Source organism: Chlamydotis macqueenii, chromosome 1 (assembly GCF_036417535.1).
Source record: "Chlamydotis macqueenii isolate bChlMac1 chromosome 1, bChlMac1.mat, whole genome shotgun sequence".
NCBI classification, from domain to species: Eukaryota; Metazoa; Chordata; class Aves; order Otidiformes; family Otididae; genus Chlamydotis; species Chlamydotis macqueenii.
In genome coordinates, this window is record NC_141556.1 from 71455989 (window position 1) to 71473121 (window position 17133).

At 39.4% G+C, this 17133-nt stretch overlaps 1 protein-coding gene across 1 annotated transcript; it reads right to left on the minus strand.

Moving 5' to 3' along the window:
- Positions 1 to 2493: 2493 nt before the first annotated feature.
- Positions 2494 to 9393, minus strand: RERGL (RERG like). The gene is made up of 5 exons (XM_086756208.1): positions 9271 to 9393; positions 9099 to 9155; positions 6728 to 6801; positions 4318 to 4466; positions 2494 to 3157 (listed from the first exon to the last, which is right to left on the minus strand). The coding sequence occupies exons 1-5, from the start codon at positions 9320 to 9322 to the stop codon at positions 2875 to 2877; spliced, it is 615 nt and encodes a 204-aa protein (XP_086612334.1). The 5' UTR covers positions 9323 to 9393; the 3' UTR covers positions 2494 to 2874.
- Between the last annotated feature and the right edge of the window lie 7740 nt (positions 9394 to 17133).

Here is a 17133-nt window from a genome sequence, read left to right on the forward strand (position 1 = left end):
AACAGCAAGAAACTTTTAACTCTTGTATGGCAATTTCAAAATCTTTTGGTCAGAAAGGATGACGTTGTGTGCTTAAGCAACCCATGGCAACACAAGTAACTCCATTTCCACTCTCTTCAATTAGTTCAATATGCTCTAGGTAAAGTCACTGTCAAAGGCGAGCATCAAAAATCAGTTACGTTTATTTTGTTAGGCAAGTAGGGCTCTTGCGTGCATTTTCAAATGTGGCTAAGCCAGTAATACATTACCTTCACTGTTAAAACTCCAAGAACACTTAGCAATACAGATATATCACTCTCTCAAGTATCTTATTTTTCTTTAAAAGGTTATCACCATTAAAAAAAAATAAATACAAATAAAATACACTTTGAAAGGGAGAATGCATATCCGATCTACTGCTTTTCAAATTTAATTCCTTGCCAAATTCTGCACTCTTGTTCATCTGCACCTACCAGCAATAAGAGAAACGAAACCCTGAGCCTAAGAACATCAATTATGTCTATATTGGGTGCTTTAGCATGCTTAAGTCTAAATGCATCCTGCAGCTGTTTCAGCTGTTTTTCAGGTGAGTGCAACATAGCACATGGGCCAGAAGACAGCTACTGTGTGTTCAAACACTTACCCCAAAAGGACAAAAAGGGAAGGAAAACTGGGGTATACTGCAGATTCCACCTGTCTGGAAGTCCACATTCCCATTAATATGAGCAAATCAAAAGTAATTATCTTCTCTGTGGCTGTCTTAAATTTTCAAAGGAAAAATAATTTTTTTTAAGAAGTTCTCTACTGTTCACTGTATAAAGGTACATGAAGGCTTCTTCATTGTGTACAGGTAACATACCTAGAGGCTCTCTTTTGTGCAAGTGTCTGATTCCCAGATTTACTTTTTCTAATTTGAATTCCAGATCTGCATGGTGCTTCACTTTTACAGTAGTAAAAAAAAAGTCTGTAGCTTCATACCACAGTAAAGAAAAAAAAGCATTAGTACATCCTTCTTATATCCAGTTTATTTAATCCCATAGCAGAAAATACAGGTAAGAGTTCTCAAATCTGGCAATGCTAGAGCTGGTGACAGAGAGCTGCCTGACAGACCAACAGTCTATTAGTTCTGGAATTCTGTGTGTGCTGGAAAGCTGAAAGGGTGTACATAAGTAGTCTTCAAGTTCAGCCCCATAGATATTGGCAATACATTTAAATACACTCATCCTGATATGGCAAAGCAGCATCTGCATAGAAATAAAGCAACACTGTGCTTATCAACACCAAGAACTATATTCCAATATTTGTAGCCTTAAAACAAGCAAAATAAACAGTATCTTTTCCTTAAAAAAGGAAGTGATCTTTGGTCAACACTTATTAAAATGTGCTTTAGTTTTATTTTACAACAGTAATGCTAAGATTATCTAGGGTTTTTTAGATTATCTTATGGGGGTGGACATTTGAAAAAAATCAATATTCTGCTGTGACTGATAAAGTAATATTAATAGCTTCAATGCAGGTAAAATTTCAGAGCAGAGGCAGGCTTCAACTCAGCAACTTACAAAGACTGAATCCCAGCTGTCCTCTGGAATGGGTAAGAGGCAGTAATTCACCTTCAGATCACTTCTCTTCCCTCTCATAATTTCTTTATGAGCACAGCACTTTCAAACACACTGGGCTAAGCCCTTATTTAGTTAAGTCTACAGTAAGAGCTCTGAATGTCAATTGACAACATATTCAGACCCATCTGATGTTTACTATCCACATTTGAAAAGTGTAGCCAACATATTCCTTAGTGCTCTCTCAAGTGGCATTTCAATACCACAGCAATGACGAGTTCTAAAGACATTGGTCCTTAGGAAAAACACTGTCCAAGTTCGGAGCAAAGGTCTTACCAGCAGGCTGACCTTTAAATCCAGGCAGACATTCTAAAGAACTGGTGTTTCTTTACCAGTCCATGTGCTTTTCAAGCTTCCACTCCCATCTAAAATTGAACAGGCACATCCACCTTACAGGTAAGGAAACTTTGTTACGGCCGACTAAACTGCTCTGGAAAGGGATCCGCCCGTGATGTTACACCTGCCTCAGCCATAAAATTATTTCACTAAACAGTGACCTTGCTAGAAACAGTCCAAAGCTCACTGACTAACATTTCACTAACATTTCAGTTCCCACCCTCTTCAACCCTCTCTACTTACTTTCAGCACTCAAAAAAAAAAAAAAAAAAGATACTGAACAGGAGACAATAGACAATAGTACTTTGTTTATGTTTCCCTATTTCTGGTGCCTTTACAAGGCAGCTTTGCAGGTAAATATCTTTTGTAGATTTGGTGCCTAAGTATTTAATATTCATATGAATTTCAGCAGGTGTTAAGCATCCTTGGGCACATGAGGACCTGAGCCATCATTCCTTGAGTTAAATACAAATACATTACCACAAACAGCAACAGTATTTTGCTTTTCTTTAGTGCATGTGTTCTTGCACAAAAAAACCAACTACTTCCCAGAATTCTGAAGTAAGATTTTGATCAGCAAGGCTGAGTTTATTGGAAATAACTGGTTATATTTCAGTCATATCTAGAAGCTCTATCCAAGACTGTGCTGGTATTAAATAAATACAGACTAGAAGTCTCCTCTGAAGAACTTACGAGATAAAGGGTGAGAGGAGCATCTTAGACTTTAAGTAACATAACCCTAACACAGTAAATCTGTAGTAGAACCAGAAACAGAAGGTCAGGTCTTCTAGGTCCAGACCCTGTCCACTTTGACCATACCATCTCCCACCTTTGGTTTCTACTGTCTTACTCCTCCAGACATTGACCTTTGGAGGAAAATGACTGACTCCCAAGACTGTGCTCCATTATTTCAGCTTGTTCCTACTTCAAGACTAACCGTCTTTTACACAGATTTCCTTCTCTTTCCAAACACATTGTTGATTAACTTGGCCATTGACTTTGATCCACTTGGTCGTCTCTTTTCCTTCGCTTTGAAATTTGAGGTGATATTCCTCAGGACTTTTGTGAACATTGCCACAACTTCCTGATAATGTTCTGCTGCAGACAGTTCACAGAATTGGCACTTGTTATCCATTGCCAGCTTCTGTCCTTCATCCCAGCCAACTTCCCTCATGTGGCATAAATCCTGTTTATTACCAACCAAAAATACTGATGACTCGACCATTCTGAAATAAAAAAAGGTTCTGATTAGAGAAAACATGTTACAATACTGTGCTGTATGCTTGCTATATACAGTGTTTACGAAATGTATGCTCAGGATAAAAAGCACTGCAAAAAACTCAAAAGAACAAATCAACCCCCTAACCTTGCCAGGTAGAGCTATAGTTTTCAGTGGGCCATGGTCAAACATGAAAGGATTTTCCAGACAAGCTACTCTTTATCAGTAAGTTTTCATTTTGGTTCCTCTGCTCAGTGAATTCAAGTATTTTTCATCCACTGCAGTTTTCATACTCTGCACTGCTGAGCACATTGTCAGCTCCTGGACTTAGGAAGCAAGTTGATCTTTATCTCCATTGGTAGATGACAGAATAGAGTCGAAAAGATGCACCAGTGTCAGTGGAATAATTCAGAAAAAAAACCACAGGAATCCTAATTCTAAGCTTTTGCTAAAATTACTCCAATTACACCTTCTAGAGAAACCTTAATTAAGAAAAAGGTCAGCGATAAACCAGACAGAAAATTGTTGGTGGTTTTTGGATTTTTTTTTTTTGTTTTTGTTTTTTTCACTCCACTTCTGATATAAGGAAAGGATTTCACTCTCATCTATTTGGAAAGCACCTCATCTGACTGATGGCAGGAATACACACCACCACATGTACTCAGACTTGCAATTTTAATGGCTCTTTTTCAAAGCGGGTAGTTTATTTCTTACCATATGGTCACTTGTACACAAATAATGTTGGAGTCACCCCTAAAGGCAGTTTAGGAGACATTCATGGTAACACATTAATTTACTGTGGGAAATCCTGTCCTCAAACCCCCACGTTGGTGCATGCCCATTGGTAACAGAGTAGGGGAGTAAAAGCATAGACTGACTGTGCCAGCTTTTTACCCATGTAAATCACAGAAGACTGATTTATGGCAATTATTTAAATAGTAGTGCTGTAAGAAATAAGAACAGAAATCCTGATGTACTTGGCTTTGGATACAGGAAAATAGATTGCAAATTGCAACACAGCCTACATTCAGGTACATTATTGTTGGTATTGTGTTATGCCACTAGGATGCTGATGGATTTTAATTGCTACTGGGATGCCTACAGCTCACAGAAACGTTCTCAGCTTTTTCTGTGTTTGCTAAGAGAAACAAACATAATGCCACTTACTTTTTACAAGCTCCTATGTGAGACTCTCGGATCCTGTACAACAATGCTTTTGCAAATGCAAATGACGCTCTGTCACTGATGTCATAAACAATGATAAATCCATCAGCCCAGTGGAGCTCGTCTGTGAGGGAGAGCTTCCCCCGCTGTGGCTGAAAGAAGTTCAAATTCACATGCAAGAAGAATGTTAGTGTTGTCACTTCAGAGCATTTTCTTTGTCACTGTGAATGTGAGAATGTCATATATTTTATTGCAAAAGATAGTAATAGGTCTAGGTGCTGGCAGTGAATCCTGTTCCAAAAGCCTAATAAATAACCATCACTATAGATGGCACTTTAGATCACTGACAAATTCATTATTAAACACTTACAGTTTGATTAAGCAGTAAAATTGCATAACCTGTATAGCCATTGCTTACACTGAATATTCTGCAGTTACACGAGAATGAAACATACAGGAGCTATTGGCATTTGTGCAATTTCTGGTTATAGCTCTGTTTTGCATGTTCCTAATAGTCTGACTATGATAAGTTTAATTAATTTGTTAAACATTCTTTTTTCCCCACTCATTTCTTCTGTTTCTTCTTTGCATTGTTCAAGTCTGAAACCGTATTTACCAACAGGATAAATTTCTACAGGGCTAGAAAAAAAAATCCTTCAATCTGCATCTGACTTTAAGAAAACTAGTGACAAAAGTGACTCAAGTGATAATAGAGTTATACCAGTCCTGCAGTCCCTTCACTCCAAGAAACTGTCACACTTATGATTTCTAGAAAGCAACAGCTGCAAACTGTCCCAATAAACTAAGTAATGTAATTTCAAAACTATTTTAAATCAGCTTATCCTTTCAGATGATTTAGCAGCAGCTTGCAAGACTATGTGACTCAAGATAGGTAAAATACTGGAAGCTGACCAGGAAAAAAATTCTAAAAAAAAATTTGACTTTTGCTCTGTGGAATACCCAAACCCAACAGCAATTTGAGGACTGTTTAAGTTGTTCTCTCGCTAGCATTTGCTTCTTGCAATATACAGCCATCACTGACATCCCACCCTGGTTGCTTTGATTAGCTCAGCATCAGAGCAGCACTGTATCACCATAAACAGCTGGACTGGGAAGGCTGTAACTTACCATGAGGGACAGTAACTGAATGCTGGCAGTGAAAGGGGATGCATGAGAAAGAAAAGATTAAACAAGTTTTCAGAATGTCTGAAGACTTCAGTATCTTTAATACAACAGCTTAACCTTGTGGTGACTGTGCAGCAGGTTTAGGGGCAGGAAAGTTGAATTGTGTGCGCGTCAGCTGTTTCCCAGCTGGATGGAGAGACAGTGAGCTTTGCAGAATGGAGATCCAGCTGCTAGACTGAAGCCTCAGAGAGCAGGAAGATTTCAGGAAGCAGAAACAAAGATGACAACTCTTCCTTCCCTACTCTGACCTCCTCTCGGGACCTGCTTTTCTTCCCCAGCTCCCATGGGATACAGGACTTCCATACCCCATTCATCTCTTTCTAGAATCACCAGTTCTATCAGACAAAAAGCAATATCACCATTATTTGCTGCCTACTCCTCTGCAGGCACTACAGAGAGATCAGGAAGAAAGCAGTAGAAGGCAAACAGCTAAAGTTAGGCCTTGTTCCTAAGGAAGAACTGGTACAAGATTGCTCAAAAACTGCTGGCAAGAGGAGCTGCCCTTAACACAGCTGATCTGTGTTCTTGAAAGTTCTTGAATTTAAGCCTGAGTCAGACTTTCAGTGTTTTAGCTTTAGCATTCACTATCCTAGTTGGCAAGAGCCCAGGTTACTGCTTAGAAGGGATTCTTGTGAGCTAACATGATTAGCCAGACAGGCCTGCCTGGGGTCTGCTTGTGTAACACAGTACCAAAGTTTCTCTATTTGTGTAACAGCAGGAAAGAAATAAATACAAAAAACTTTCTTTCAAAGTGGTGTATTGTGATCAAAGTTCAGCTGTCAAAAAGTTCAAACCAGCATTATGGCTTTCCTTGGATCTGTTCTGTGAATGCAAGTCTTACTTCCAGGCCTGCCTACTTTATTAAATATCTACAGAAATAGTCAAACTGCATCCTTTAGAAACTAAATTTCACCCATTTACAGCATCTGAGAAAACTGCATATAGTCCTACAACTTATGTCTGTATTTAACTATAAAACACAAATCAGAAGTTACTTCTGTTATTAATATTCCAAAATACAAAAGCCTTTACAGAAAATGTAAGCAATGAAGGGCCCATGAAGTGGGAAAGTACTCAGCAGCTCTGAGCCACAGCAACTATAAAATTTCAATCTTTTCACAGCAAGCACAAATTCCAAGACAAGACAAAGTTTGTAACCCTCTGACCCTTTCTACCATTAAACTAGTAGAATGAGGAATAGCTTGTTTTTACCCTCTAAAATTCTTACCTGTGAACAAGGGTCATAAATTTCCAAGTGTATCTGCCTCCCATCCAGGCATAAGCGTTTAGTGTAGATGCATTCTAAAAGATACAGGGCATTTAAAGAAAACCAGTTAGAGTGACTGGGGACAGCAGTGAAAAGAAAAAGGTGGGACTTGCTAATACTGAGGGGATATTTAGTTCCTTGGGTATTGTTGGATTGTTTTTTAAACACACACTGGAAACAAATTATTTTGTTTTGCAACACCTGAGCTGACCAGTACCATTTGGTGTTCCCATGGATGTGTTAGCACAATGGATACTTTTAGACCCTAGTTTTCCTCTTCCAGATTGGAGGCAAAGTGGATGCACAAGGCTAGAATCAGCTAAAAGCTGATGACTACTCTGCTTGTTAGCAAGGTTCATTATTATGAAAGTAATAAGCCAGCCTATGTGCAAGTGCTGATTCTGCACAAAAATTATAGTTTGGTAATAACATCTCACACTAGGTAGCATTAGGCAAAAAGTATTTACAGGATCATGTCCTTAGACTAGATGCTAAAGTAGTTCCATAGTGTTAGTTCTCCAATTTAGGATTCTCCACAAGCACTAGCAACCTTGGCAACTCTACTGCAGACAGACCACCACTCTTATTTTAAGTAGTGGGTTGTTCTAAGCAAGTGTAACCAACTTGTATTCATGGCACTGGTCACCAACAGGCTGCCTACAGTGTAATTCCTCAGAGTTACTGAACTACAAAGATAGGAACTGGTGTTGGTACTACTGAAAATGCACTTCAAATTGTGTGTAATGAGGGCATAGATAACAGCTATGATCTCTGGAACTCAGCATCTTCAGTTCAGCACCATGTTCATCTTAAGCATTCTTTATGCATGTCTAAAGAGTTCATCTGACAATGAACTATCAGCCCCAAGCATCTCAGGGTATCAAATCTGTGGCTCCTTAGTGGTTTCCATAATTAAACAATTTCTTTTTTTAATTAAACTTTGACTCCACTAACCGTGGGATGATCTGTATTTTATCACCCCATATTCCGACTTTATTCCCTGTTCCTCCTCTCTAGAAATAGAGCTAAACTTATTTTTTAACAAGCATTTGTTAACAAATGAAAATGTTCTGGGAGTTTGACATGCGTTTTCTGAGACTTGCAGTATCAGAGTCTAAAAAAAAACCAAACCTTTTTTTAGTTGTAGGTGGCTTAGAACACACACAGAGCACAAGAGAGCAGAACATAAGTTACATGTGATAGCTGAGACCTAGACAAGCCATCTGGGACACAAACTGTCTTTTCAGTCTGTGTTTGTAGAGCAACAAGTGTTGGTAGAGCATTCATGTACAACTGTAACTCTACTTTCAGAATAAGTTCATTTGGATATATTCAATGCCATTGAACTCAGTACTGCTGTTTTCTTTTTTTTATTTATGAGTCATAGGAAGATACTCTAATTTTTGTAAAAAAAAAAAAATTGTCTGGGAAAGAGTCCATCACTTCAGCACAGCAAGAAAGGTAGGCAGATAGCAATCTCCTTTCCTTATTAAGTTTTGGTACTTCTCATGCCCCGTCAGGTGGAGCAGCACACTTCCAAAGGCATCTGTGTATCATATCAGTTAAACAGTGCTTCTACCTCAGATGTGAAAGTTCAAGTCCTGCTTTGCCATGTTCCAGTACCTCAGAAGTGTCTTAAGGATCAGCACATTTGTTCTGGCATGAATGAGAAATTCTGTCCTTGGCACTGCCAGGCTTTCCACAAAGCTATCAAACCAGTGCATTCCTGCAAAAGCAGGGGGCTTTGCATTATGCTTTGATTAGCCAGGAGTGCCCGATAAACAATCTGTTTCACCTCTAGAGCTGAGAAGGAGATATTCAATAGAACAGGTGTTGGGTGGTTGGGCTGTTTTTTTTTTTTCCCCAAGTCTATTTCTTTATTCTTTTCTTTATCTCCTCTCTGATGAGCTTACTATAATCTACCCGCACTTCGCAGACGCAGCCCGGTTATCTTTCCTTCCAAGCCCCTTCGCAGTTGCTTTGAGAGGAGCACTTCGCCAGCCCCCCCGCCCAGGCACATGGCTGGAGTTTTTAGGTGATCTCTCCACAGATACCCAGCTTGCCTCTTCCTCTCTTCAAAGCTCACATTTAATCAAGAACTCTCGCTGATAAGCAAGCGAAAACTTGAATCTTGCAAAAAGTTCTGTGAAAGTGCATTTCTACTCCATTTCTTCTGCAAATCAGTGTGTGAAGCATCGCATCTTCCCTTCCCCAGGGAACCTGCACCGCCCAGCCCGGGGAGGCCCCGCAAGGGGACATCCGCCCCCCACCCGCCGGGGGCCCACTCCCACCGCCCCCTGCACGGACGCCGGCCGCGGCCCGCGGTCCTCACCGGCGTTGGACGCGTACTCCCCGATGAACCGCCGGGTCAGGAACCGCACCGCCAGCGCTGCGGGAAGGAACAGGACGCTAGGGTTAGTGGGGTCCCGCCTCGCCCACCCCCCTCAAACCCGGGATAAAAGCAGTGCATAGTCGGGGGAGGGGGGGAGGTCATAGGGCCTTACCCGACTTGCCGGCTCCGCGACCGCCCAGCACGGCCAGCTTTACCTCGGCCATGCCGCCGCCAGACCGCGCCCCGCCGCCTCCATCGCTTTATAGCCGCCGGGCCCGGGCGCGGCCCCTCCCGCGACACCGCCCGGCAGCCCCGCCTCCGCCCGGCAGCCCCGCCTCCTCCCCGCGCCCCCCGCCGCTTTCCCCCGCCCACCGGCGGGGATGGGCGGGGGGGGGTGACGGTTTTCGTCTCCTCTGGCGGGCGCACTTCTCGATCAGCTCCAGTTCCCGCCCTCCGCCTCCTCCTTGTCCCCTGCATCCTGCCGCCTTGTCCCCCACCAAGGAAACTTTCCTCGGGCGGCCTGTCCGCCTCCCCCCGCCCGGCCCGGCACGGCCGGCGCCTTTGCTCTCCAGTGGGGCTGGCTGGAGGGGGGGGGTCCCTCGTCTCCTCCTCATCCTTATCCTCCTCCTTCTCTCCCTCCCAGCCTCTGGCCCCGCCGTGCCCAAAGCGGTTACAAACTAGGGGGGAAAGAGAAAAGAAGGGGAAAAAGGAAAAAAAAAAAAAAAAAGAGAGAAGGAAAAGACATTGTCCAGCTGGGGGGCTGTTTGTTTATTTTTGCTGTAAGTTTGTTTGCAGGCTGTCATCCTTTTGTACCAGGAATGTGAAAGTGAATAAACTAAAGCGATTCTTTTTATTATTATTATTATTATTTAGTTTAAATGCTTATGAAGTAACTTGCTAAAAATAAGGGGGTTGTGCTTGTCTGGTGTTCTCCGCCCCAGGTTTCAAAACTTTCATCACTCATTAAACCTCTGGTCTTGCAAAAACTTGGTGGGCATGCCTTTTTATGTGTTTGAATGTTTCTATTGAATTTAAAATTCAAGTTATATGGTGAATGGTGCTCAGCTGAAGCTTATGACACTTCTCTGAAGAAGGAAAATACAACAGATGGGGAAGGTGAGGCACAAAGAGCTAAACTCACAGAAAAGACACCCTGCGTCTGCTGTACGTCTGATTTCGTTAGGAGGCCCCTCAAGTGCTCTCTAACAGCTATTTAGCTCTGAAAGTCTAAAACTGCTTATCCATGTGCACTCATTGTCAGGGCTGCAGCTTTTGCAGGCAATTTAAGTGTATGGCTCTGATATTCCTTTCAAGCAGAGGTGTGAGGTTTGAACCTGGCTTTCTCACAGCTTGGGAGTGTACTTCAGTTTCTGTTGAAGTATGTGCAGATTATCACTATGCCACAGAAAGGCTGGTTAACGCAGTTTTAACCCCTACAAACCGTCCATGGTACAGGAGAACAGAGGTTCACTCCTAAGAAGGACTGTGCTCGAGACACACTCCTCAGGTTGGCTTTTTCTTCTCCCTGATTTTTTTGACTCTTTGCTCATTCATGGCAATGTTGGCTTATTATAGTCCTGTCATTCATTCCTGCCTCTGTGACTTGGTGGGCCAGCACAGCTCTTTCTGCAGGTGTGTTGTGAAGCTGAGCAGGGAAACGATCGCATTGTTTCAGCTCAGTAAATTCTGTGATACATCCATTGTGCAGATTTCCCAGTAACTGAGGAAAGAATCCGGTCTGTTTCAGACACTCTTGCAGCCAGGCGAGTCCAAGCGAAATCAGAAAGTTAGAGACTTCACTGTACAGAAAGCTTAGGCATCAATGTTAAGGATGTAGCAGCTTGTTCAATATCAAATGCTGCAGTACTGAATGTTGTACTTGAGATGTAAATTGTCCAAACTCTTATTTTATACCCTTGACAAAGTTAAAAACAGAATCCAGCTCTCCTATTCTCCTGAGACTTAACTACATGAACACTTCTTTCACCTAGACAGCGGATGTGATAACCAAATCAGGGTGTTGCCCATGTTGAAGAATATACTTGATAGAACTTTTATTTATTTTAGTAATACAAAAATGTTTCTTAAGAAGACTGAGACAGTTTGTTTGTATATTCTGTACATATATTCCTTAAAGCAATAGAGAAATTAAGTTTTAATTGAAGATTAAACAACGCGGACGTTTCTTTTCTGAAAGACTTTCCTTCTCCATCACTTCCCAGAACTAAATGGAATTGAAAAAAATTTATAATGGAAGGAATTCTGCATATCCACTCTAAAATAGTTTATTTTTATCTTATTAATAATTTTTATATCCATTTTCTATTATTACTGCTGCATTTGCATTTTACAAGTATATGTACAGAGCTGTTTTTTAATTCCTTAACATATGGAGGGCAAATCTCAAATTTACATGAACATCACACAAAACTCAACTGCAAAAGTTGCTCACTCATCTAAACAATGCCATTTTTGACATTTCAAGTCGCAATGAACACTTTTTGTTGATCAGCTTGTTGAAAAACTTTGAGTAACAGTGGGCTTGAAGGTGCGTATCATCTGTTAGAAGAAGTGTTGTAAAGTAAGTGTACATTCTTTATGAATTATTTGCCTAGATTTGGCCTTTTATATAGAAGCTTGTGGTTGTGGTTGAACAGTGTGGCAGATGCACTGGTAATGCCTCTTTAAATTGCCTCAGCCGCTTGCTTTCTTTCAGTGTAACCATCCTTACCTGCAAGTTGTACAATTGTCTCTTTCCCTTCCTTCCAGTACTCAGTCTGTGCTGGCCATCCCACTGTACTGGAATGGTCTTGATTTCATTATCCATGGGTGTAAATGTCTGTACAAGGGTAGAGGTGCATAGAAAACAATTCATCTTTCTAGTGAGCAGAAGCTTATGTGTTAGTTTCAGGTCTGGTGGTCAAAAATGAGTTAACTCTGTGCTCCTCAAGTTAGAAGTGCGTACACTTTCTTTACATGTGTAAAGCTCTGCTATGAAATTAGTAGGCTTTTGACAGGTATAATGGAAATAAATTATTCACCAGATAAATGACTTTTGTAGTGAACGTGGATGGAAGATTGATTTTTGAACTGTTAAAGCTAGAAGTTTTCACATGTCTGCAGATCACTGGTCAGGTGAGGTCACTTTGCATTTCATTCCCAGTTCTGTAGATTGGGACTTCTATGGCTTAATGCCAGACCTCTGGGAGGCAAAACTGCTTGTGGAGAAAATTAACATCAGAAAAACATTTACTTTCCTTTTTAGCTTTTTCATACAGCTTAATTGCTGGAAATAAGGTGAAATTGAGAGTATCCAACGATCTGTACTCTGTGTACAACCATAATGCTTTGACCCAAAAAGCACAGTTAGAAAACGCTGGCTGAAGCAGGTGTCAGCTGTTTGCTCTGTATGTCACAGATTTTTAAAGCTTGCTGAGGTTTGCATCCCTGCAGAATTAGTCCCCTTTTGATTTATGGAGTAATGTTTTCCAGAGATCTATCTTTTAACGCCCACTTTCCGTCAAATCTTCCGGTAGATCACTGTATATTTTATATCTGCTACTCTTAACTGTTTCCACACTTGAACAGGCCAACTAGATATCTAAAACCACCACAAACCTAATAAAACTAGAAGAACAGGTTTTTCAGCTAAATGTAGTGTTTTCATCACCTATAGACTTGGATACATTTTTCAATGGGATACTCAAAGGTGTTTATTCATAACAGAAAGAAGACAGGATACAGCTTAATCCCAGTTACTTCATGTTCTCTTTGCATGATGTAGTGGAAAAGGTGAAAACTACCATTTTCCCCTTGAAAATGGTGAACTGCTCTTGGAGGCAAGTTGTTATATTCAGTGATTGAAATTTTATCTTGCTGACCATGAGAAAGTGGGGCTTTTAGCAGAAATTACAAATTCCATCTATGAAGAAGTACAATTTGTACTCAGGAAAAGTCACATTGGATGTGAAAAACAAAACTTTGCAGCTTCTCACACATTTCTCATAGACTCTGCAAGTGCATATACCCCATGGTATATCAAAGGATTTTGCAGTCTCATTATATGCCTGTTAGCTGATAACCCTTAGGACTAAGGATGGTATGACAGAGTTAGTTCTCTTGCAGCTGCCATTACCTTAACACCCAGCCATGGAAGCACATGCAGGTGGTCAAAAACTTATAGGATTCTGCTCCCAAACAAAGTTTGGACACCACATGAGTTTGGTGAGGACAGCTTATGGTCAATGTTGCGGGAATAAAATCTGAGGCATCTAGACCTAAGTGTTTATAGCTTGTGTCATCTACTATTGATATAAATGCCTGTCTTTTCTTCATAGCATGAACAATATGCTCAGAATCTTTAAAAAAATGGGTTGTGTGATTCTTGGGTAAACTGTACTTTGGATTGTGGAAGTCCCACACCAATATTACACTACTGCAAGATAAGCTGTTAAGTTGATTTTCAGTTTCTTACTTTAAGTAATTAAGTACATAAACCATCTATTCCTTTGACATCTGTTCTACACAATCTTTCAGACACAGATTGTCTTTTGAATGTATAACTATGAAGGGACAAGCATGTGATAAAGGCCTCTACATTTCACTGTAATGCAAATATTAAAGCATAAAAATAGTCTCATCATATGGCTTGGACTGCCATATGGAAGCTTTAAAAAAATCTTTCTTGAATAATTAAGGTGTTAAGGACAAGAGGCAAGGGACTTTAAGTGGTATATATCTTCCTTATATATAATTGTTGTAAATTCTATTTTTAGACAGAATTGTGCTCTGCTTGAGTCTCATGTAAGAGACTTTTCCCAGAAAACAGAAATCTTTTTCTGTGTGGTTAAATATTTAACTTAGTTCAAGTTCAGCAAAATCTGAGTTGCAAGGCTAAATGCTTGCAGAGGGTGCTTATACTCAAATCTTGATATAAAGATTACACTTTTTTATTTTTAGTACCTATGGGAATGTTATCTCAAATTATGCAGATCTGTTTGTAAGAAAAATACAAACCACATCTTTAACTATGATCTCTACTTTAATTTAATTTCTGTAATTTACATTAGCAAATTAAACACAGAATACAGAGAAAGTTATTAATAATCTCAGAAGAAGAAAAAAATTTGAAATCTGTTTCTGTAATGGAACTGGCCAGAAAGCAATATCGCTTGTTGAAATAATTCAAAGTGTTGAAGATTTCCCCCCACACACACCCTTTTGGCACTGGAAGAAAAATAGTTACATTCCAGATATGCTTTGCAAGAGTTCTAAAATAAAATAGGAAATATTGTCCTAGAGTAATTTAAAAATCTTGTCATTAAGGAGTATTTGTTCAAGATTTTAAAAAACCCAGGCTCAAGTCCCTGTCAGAACAAGGATTTAAAATTCTGTCTCTTACATCCCTGGTGATTGTAGTGCTCTTAGGGGATTAAAACAATTTTCATTCTCTGTCACTGATCTATTTAGACAAGAAGATTAAAAAAAAAAAAAAAAGAAAAAAGCTATAGTAAAAAAATATTGTAAGGAGCCCTCACATTCCAAGCAAGAATAACCTTCACCATCGGGTTATTGGGTGCATTTTCTTCACCTAAATTTCCATTTCTGTTTTAAGAAGAATTTTGACCAAGGAAGATAGTTCTTTTTAAACCATTTCTGGTTTATAATACTCTGATTGAGATCCTAAAAGAGTTGCCATTGGTTGCGCTTACAAACTAAAGTAAAAGAGAAGTAATCAAGTTTTGTTGTTTGTATGGAGAAACTGTGAAGAATATTCAACAGTGGAAATATTTCATTAAAATTCTCATTCACAGTCAAAGTTACAGAAAATCTGTCTTGGTTTTCCTAATGAGTCTGAGCCTAAGGGTCAGAAGGCTTATTAAAAAAACCTCAGGGTGTGATCACTGTTGATTTTCAAAGGGCAATGCTGCTAACAGCCATTGGAGTGTTCTGGCTAGAATAACATAAAAGTTCAGCATCATGTACCTTCGTGATTTCTGGTGATCTGCATGTTTGGATGTTCACATCTTGAAAAAAAAATAATAATAAGGGCTTGAAAAAATCACACTCAGAAAAATACATAGTTAAAAAGTACTTACACCGTTCCCATCAACTGGAGAAAAAAAAATCATGAACTTACATCCTAGGAGCAATTAACAGTTGGCTACTCTCAGGAAAGAAAGAAAAAGTCACTACTTTTTTTTTTTTTAATAATGTCATTTTTTTTTAATTCCTTAGGAAAAAAAATATGGGGGTTTTATGATGTGAAGAGGATTTAGCATATTAGAAAACGAATCCAACTTGTATTTATATTACTTTTCCTACAATTTAGAAACAAATGTCCCATATACAAAAATTGCAGAACCTGCAACTGATCTATTTTCTCCTAAATATATGAAAGAAATAAGGCCTTGGAAACAGATGATATAAACACAGTATTAGATTACTGATCTAATAATCACTGATAATGAAGTAGGAAAAACAGACCGTAATAAACTTTGAAATTGATTGGAGAGCCAGTCACTATTAAAGCTTAGAGCTGGAAATGATGCCTAATCTATTTCTGCTGTGATGGCAAATGCTTTTTAGTGGTCATTGATGTTTCTTCAGTCTATATCGTGATGAAAGTCCTACGGAGAGTTCTCAAATAAGTTACAGAGAGATAAACGAGTGTTTGAATTTGCAGCATTTTAATCGTTCTGCAATAAAATGCCAACACATATGTTCTTATCTCAAGTAAACATGTGAGAAACGTTGATCTGTAATGGAAGTAAGGTCTTTCTGCATAGTACTTAAGACGTTAGTGTTGAGCTGTAATGTCCTACCCTCTACATGGGGCCCTTCAAGTTTAATGTCAGCTTTGTCAGTAAGCAGAAGATGCTTGAGGTTGCTTCCATCATTTTAGAGATGAAGGAAGACTCCAGCTGAGCACGCTCCTTGTCATCTGCAATTCTCCCAGCTCTAAAAATCACATCTCCTGCATTTTTTGATTATAGATATTTTTCTGCAAAATCTGTGTGTTTGAACAGTATATTTGAGGCAGAGGATGGATTTTTTTTTTTTCCCAGTGAGGCTTATCTCTATAAATCCATGATTTGAATCATTATGGGATGTGAGAAGGAGAAACACTCTTTCTTTTTAGAGGTTTTATGTTTTCTTATCATTTATATATTTCTATATAAATATAGTTATAGAAAAATATATTTCATGTAATTTAAGATTTTTGCCTGTGTTAAATGTGTTCTAATGTTTGTCTGTGAGTTATATGGCACCTCATACTAGTATATTTTAGATGAGGTTTTTAGTAGATCACAACGTAAGTAACCAATTACTGAACTCCTCGTTTCTGCTGGATTAGCACTGTGAAGTTTAGAGTGCTTTCAAGCTGAAGTTGTGTTATGTTCAACATGTATTAGAGGAACCAAAAAAAAAGAAAATTAAAATAGTCAACATTTATTGTTAACTTCTTGTTCTACAGGAGATGTTCAGGCTCCAAATACAACGTGTTACATGTATCAGAATCTAAACGTTACAGGAAACTATGCAGCTCTTTCCAGCTCTATGGTTGCAGTGGTTTGGATTCAGGAAAACACTCAAGAGAAGATTCAATGTTCTTCTTAAGCTGATAGAAGATAGTTTGCATCCAGCTGTCCCCATGTTCCCTCCTATGGATTCTTGTGACTTCCGTAGCATTAAATCTCATGGTCTTGTGGCCCTTTGATTGAATAGATCAGTTTACTGATCTGATATAAAAATACATTTCAAAAAATAATATTGCATTTGGTTTTATCTTAGATCAATTAAATGACCTAACTCAACACTGGATCACAAACTGTGGTATAAAGAAGGATGTGGGAGTATGTAGCTATGGGCAGGAGGGAGAGCATGCCTGCTACTTTCAGAAGCAGCCTGTAGTTGAAACACCTTAAGCAGCATTGGACAAATATTAGCTAAACAAATCTATGAGACCAGATCGTCTGCATCCCAGAGTACTGAAAGAGCTCTCTGTTTTCTTTGAAAGATCATGGAGGTTGGA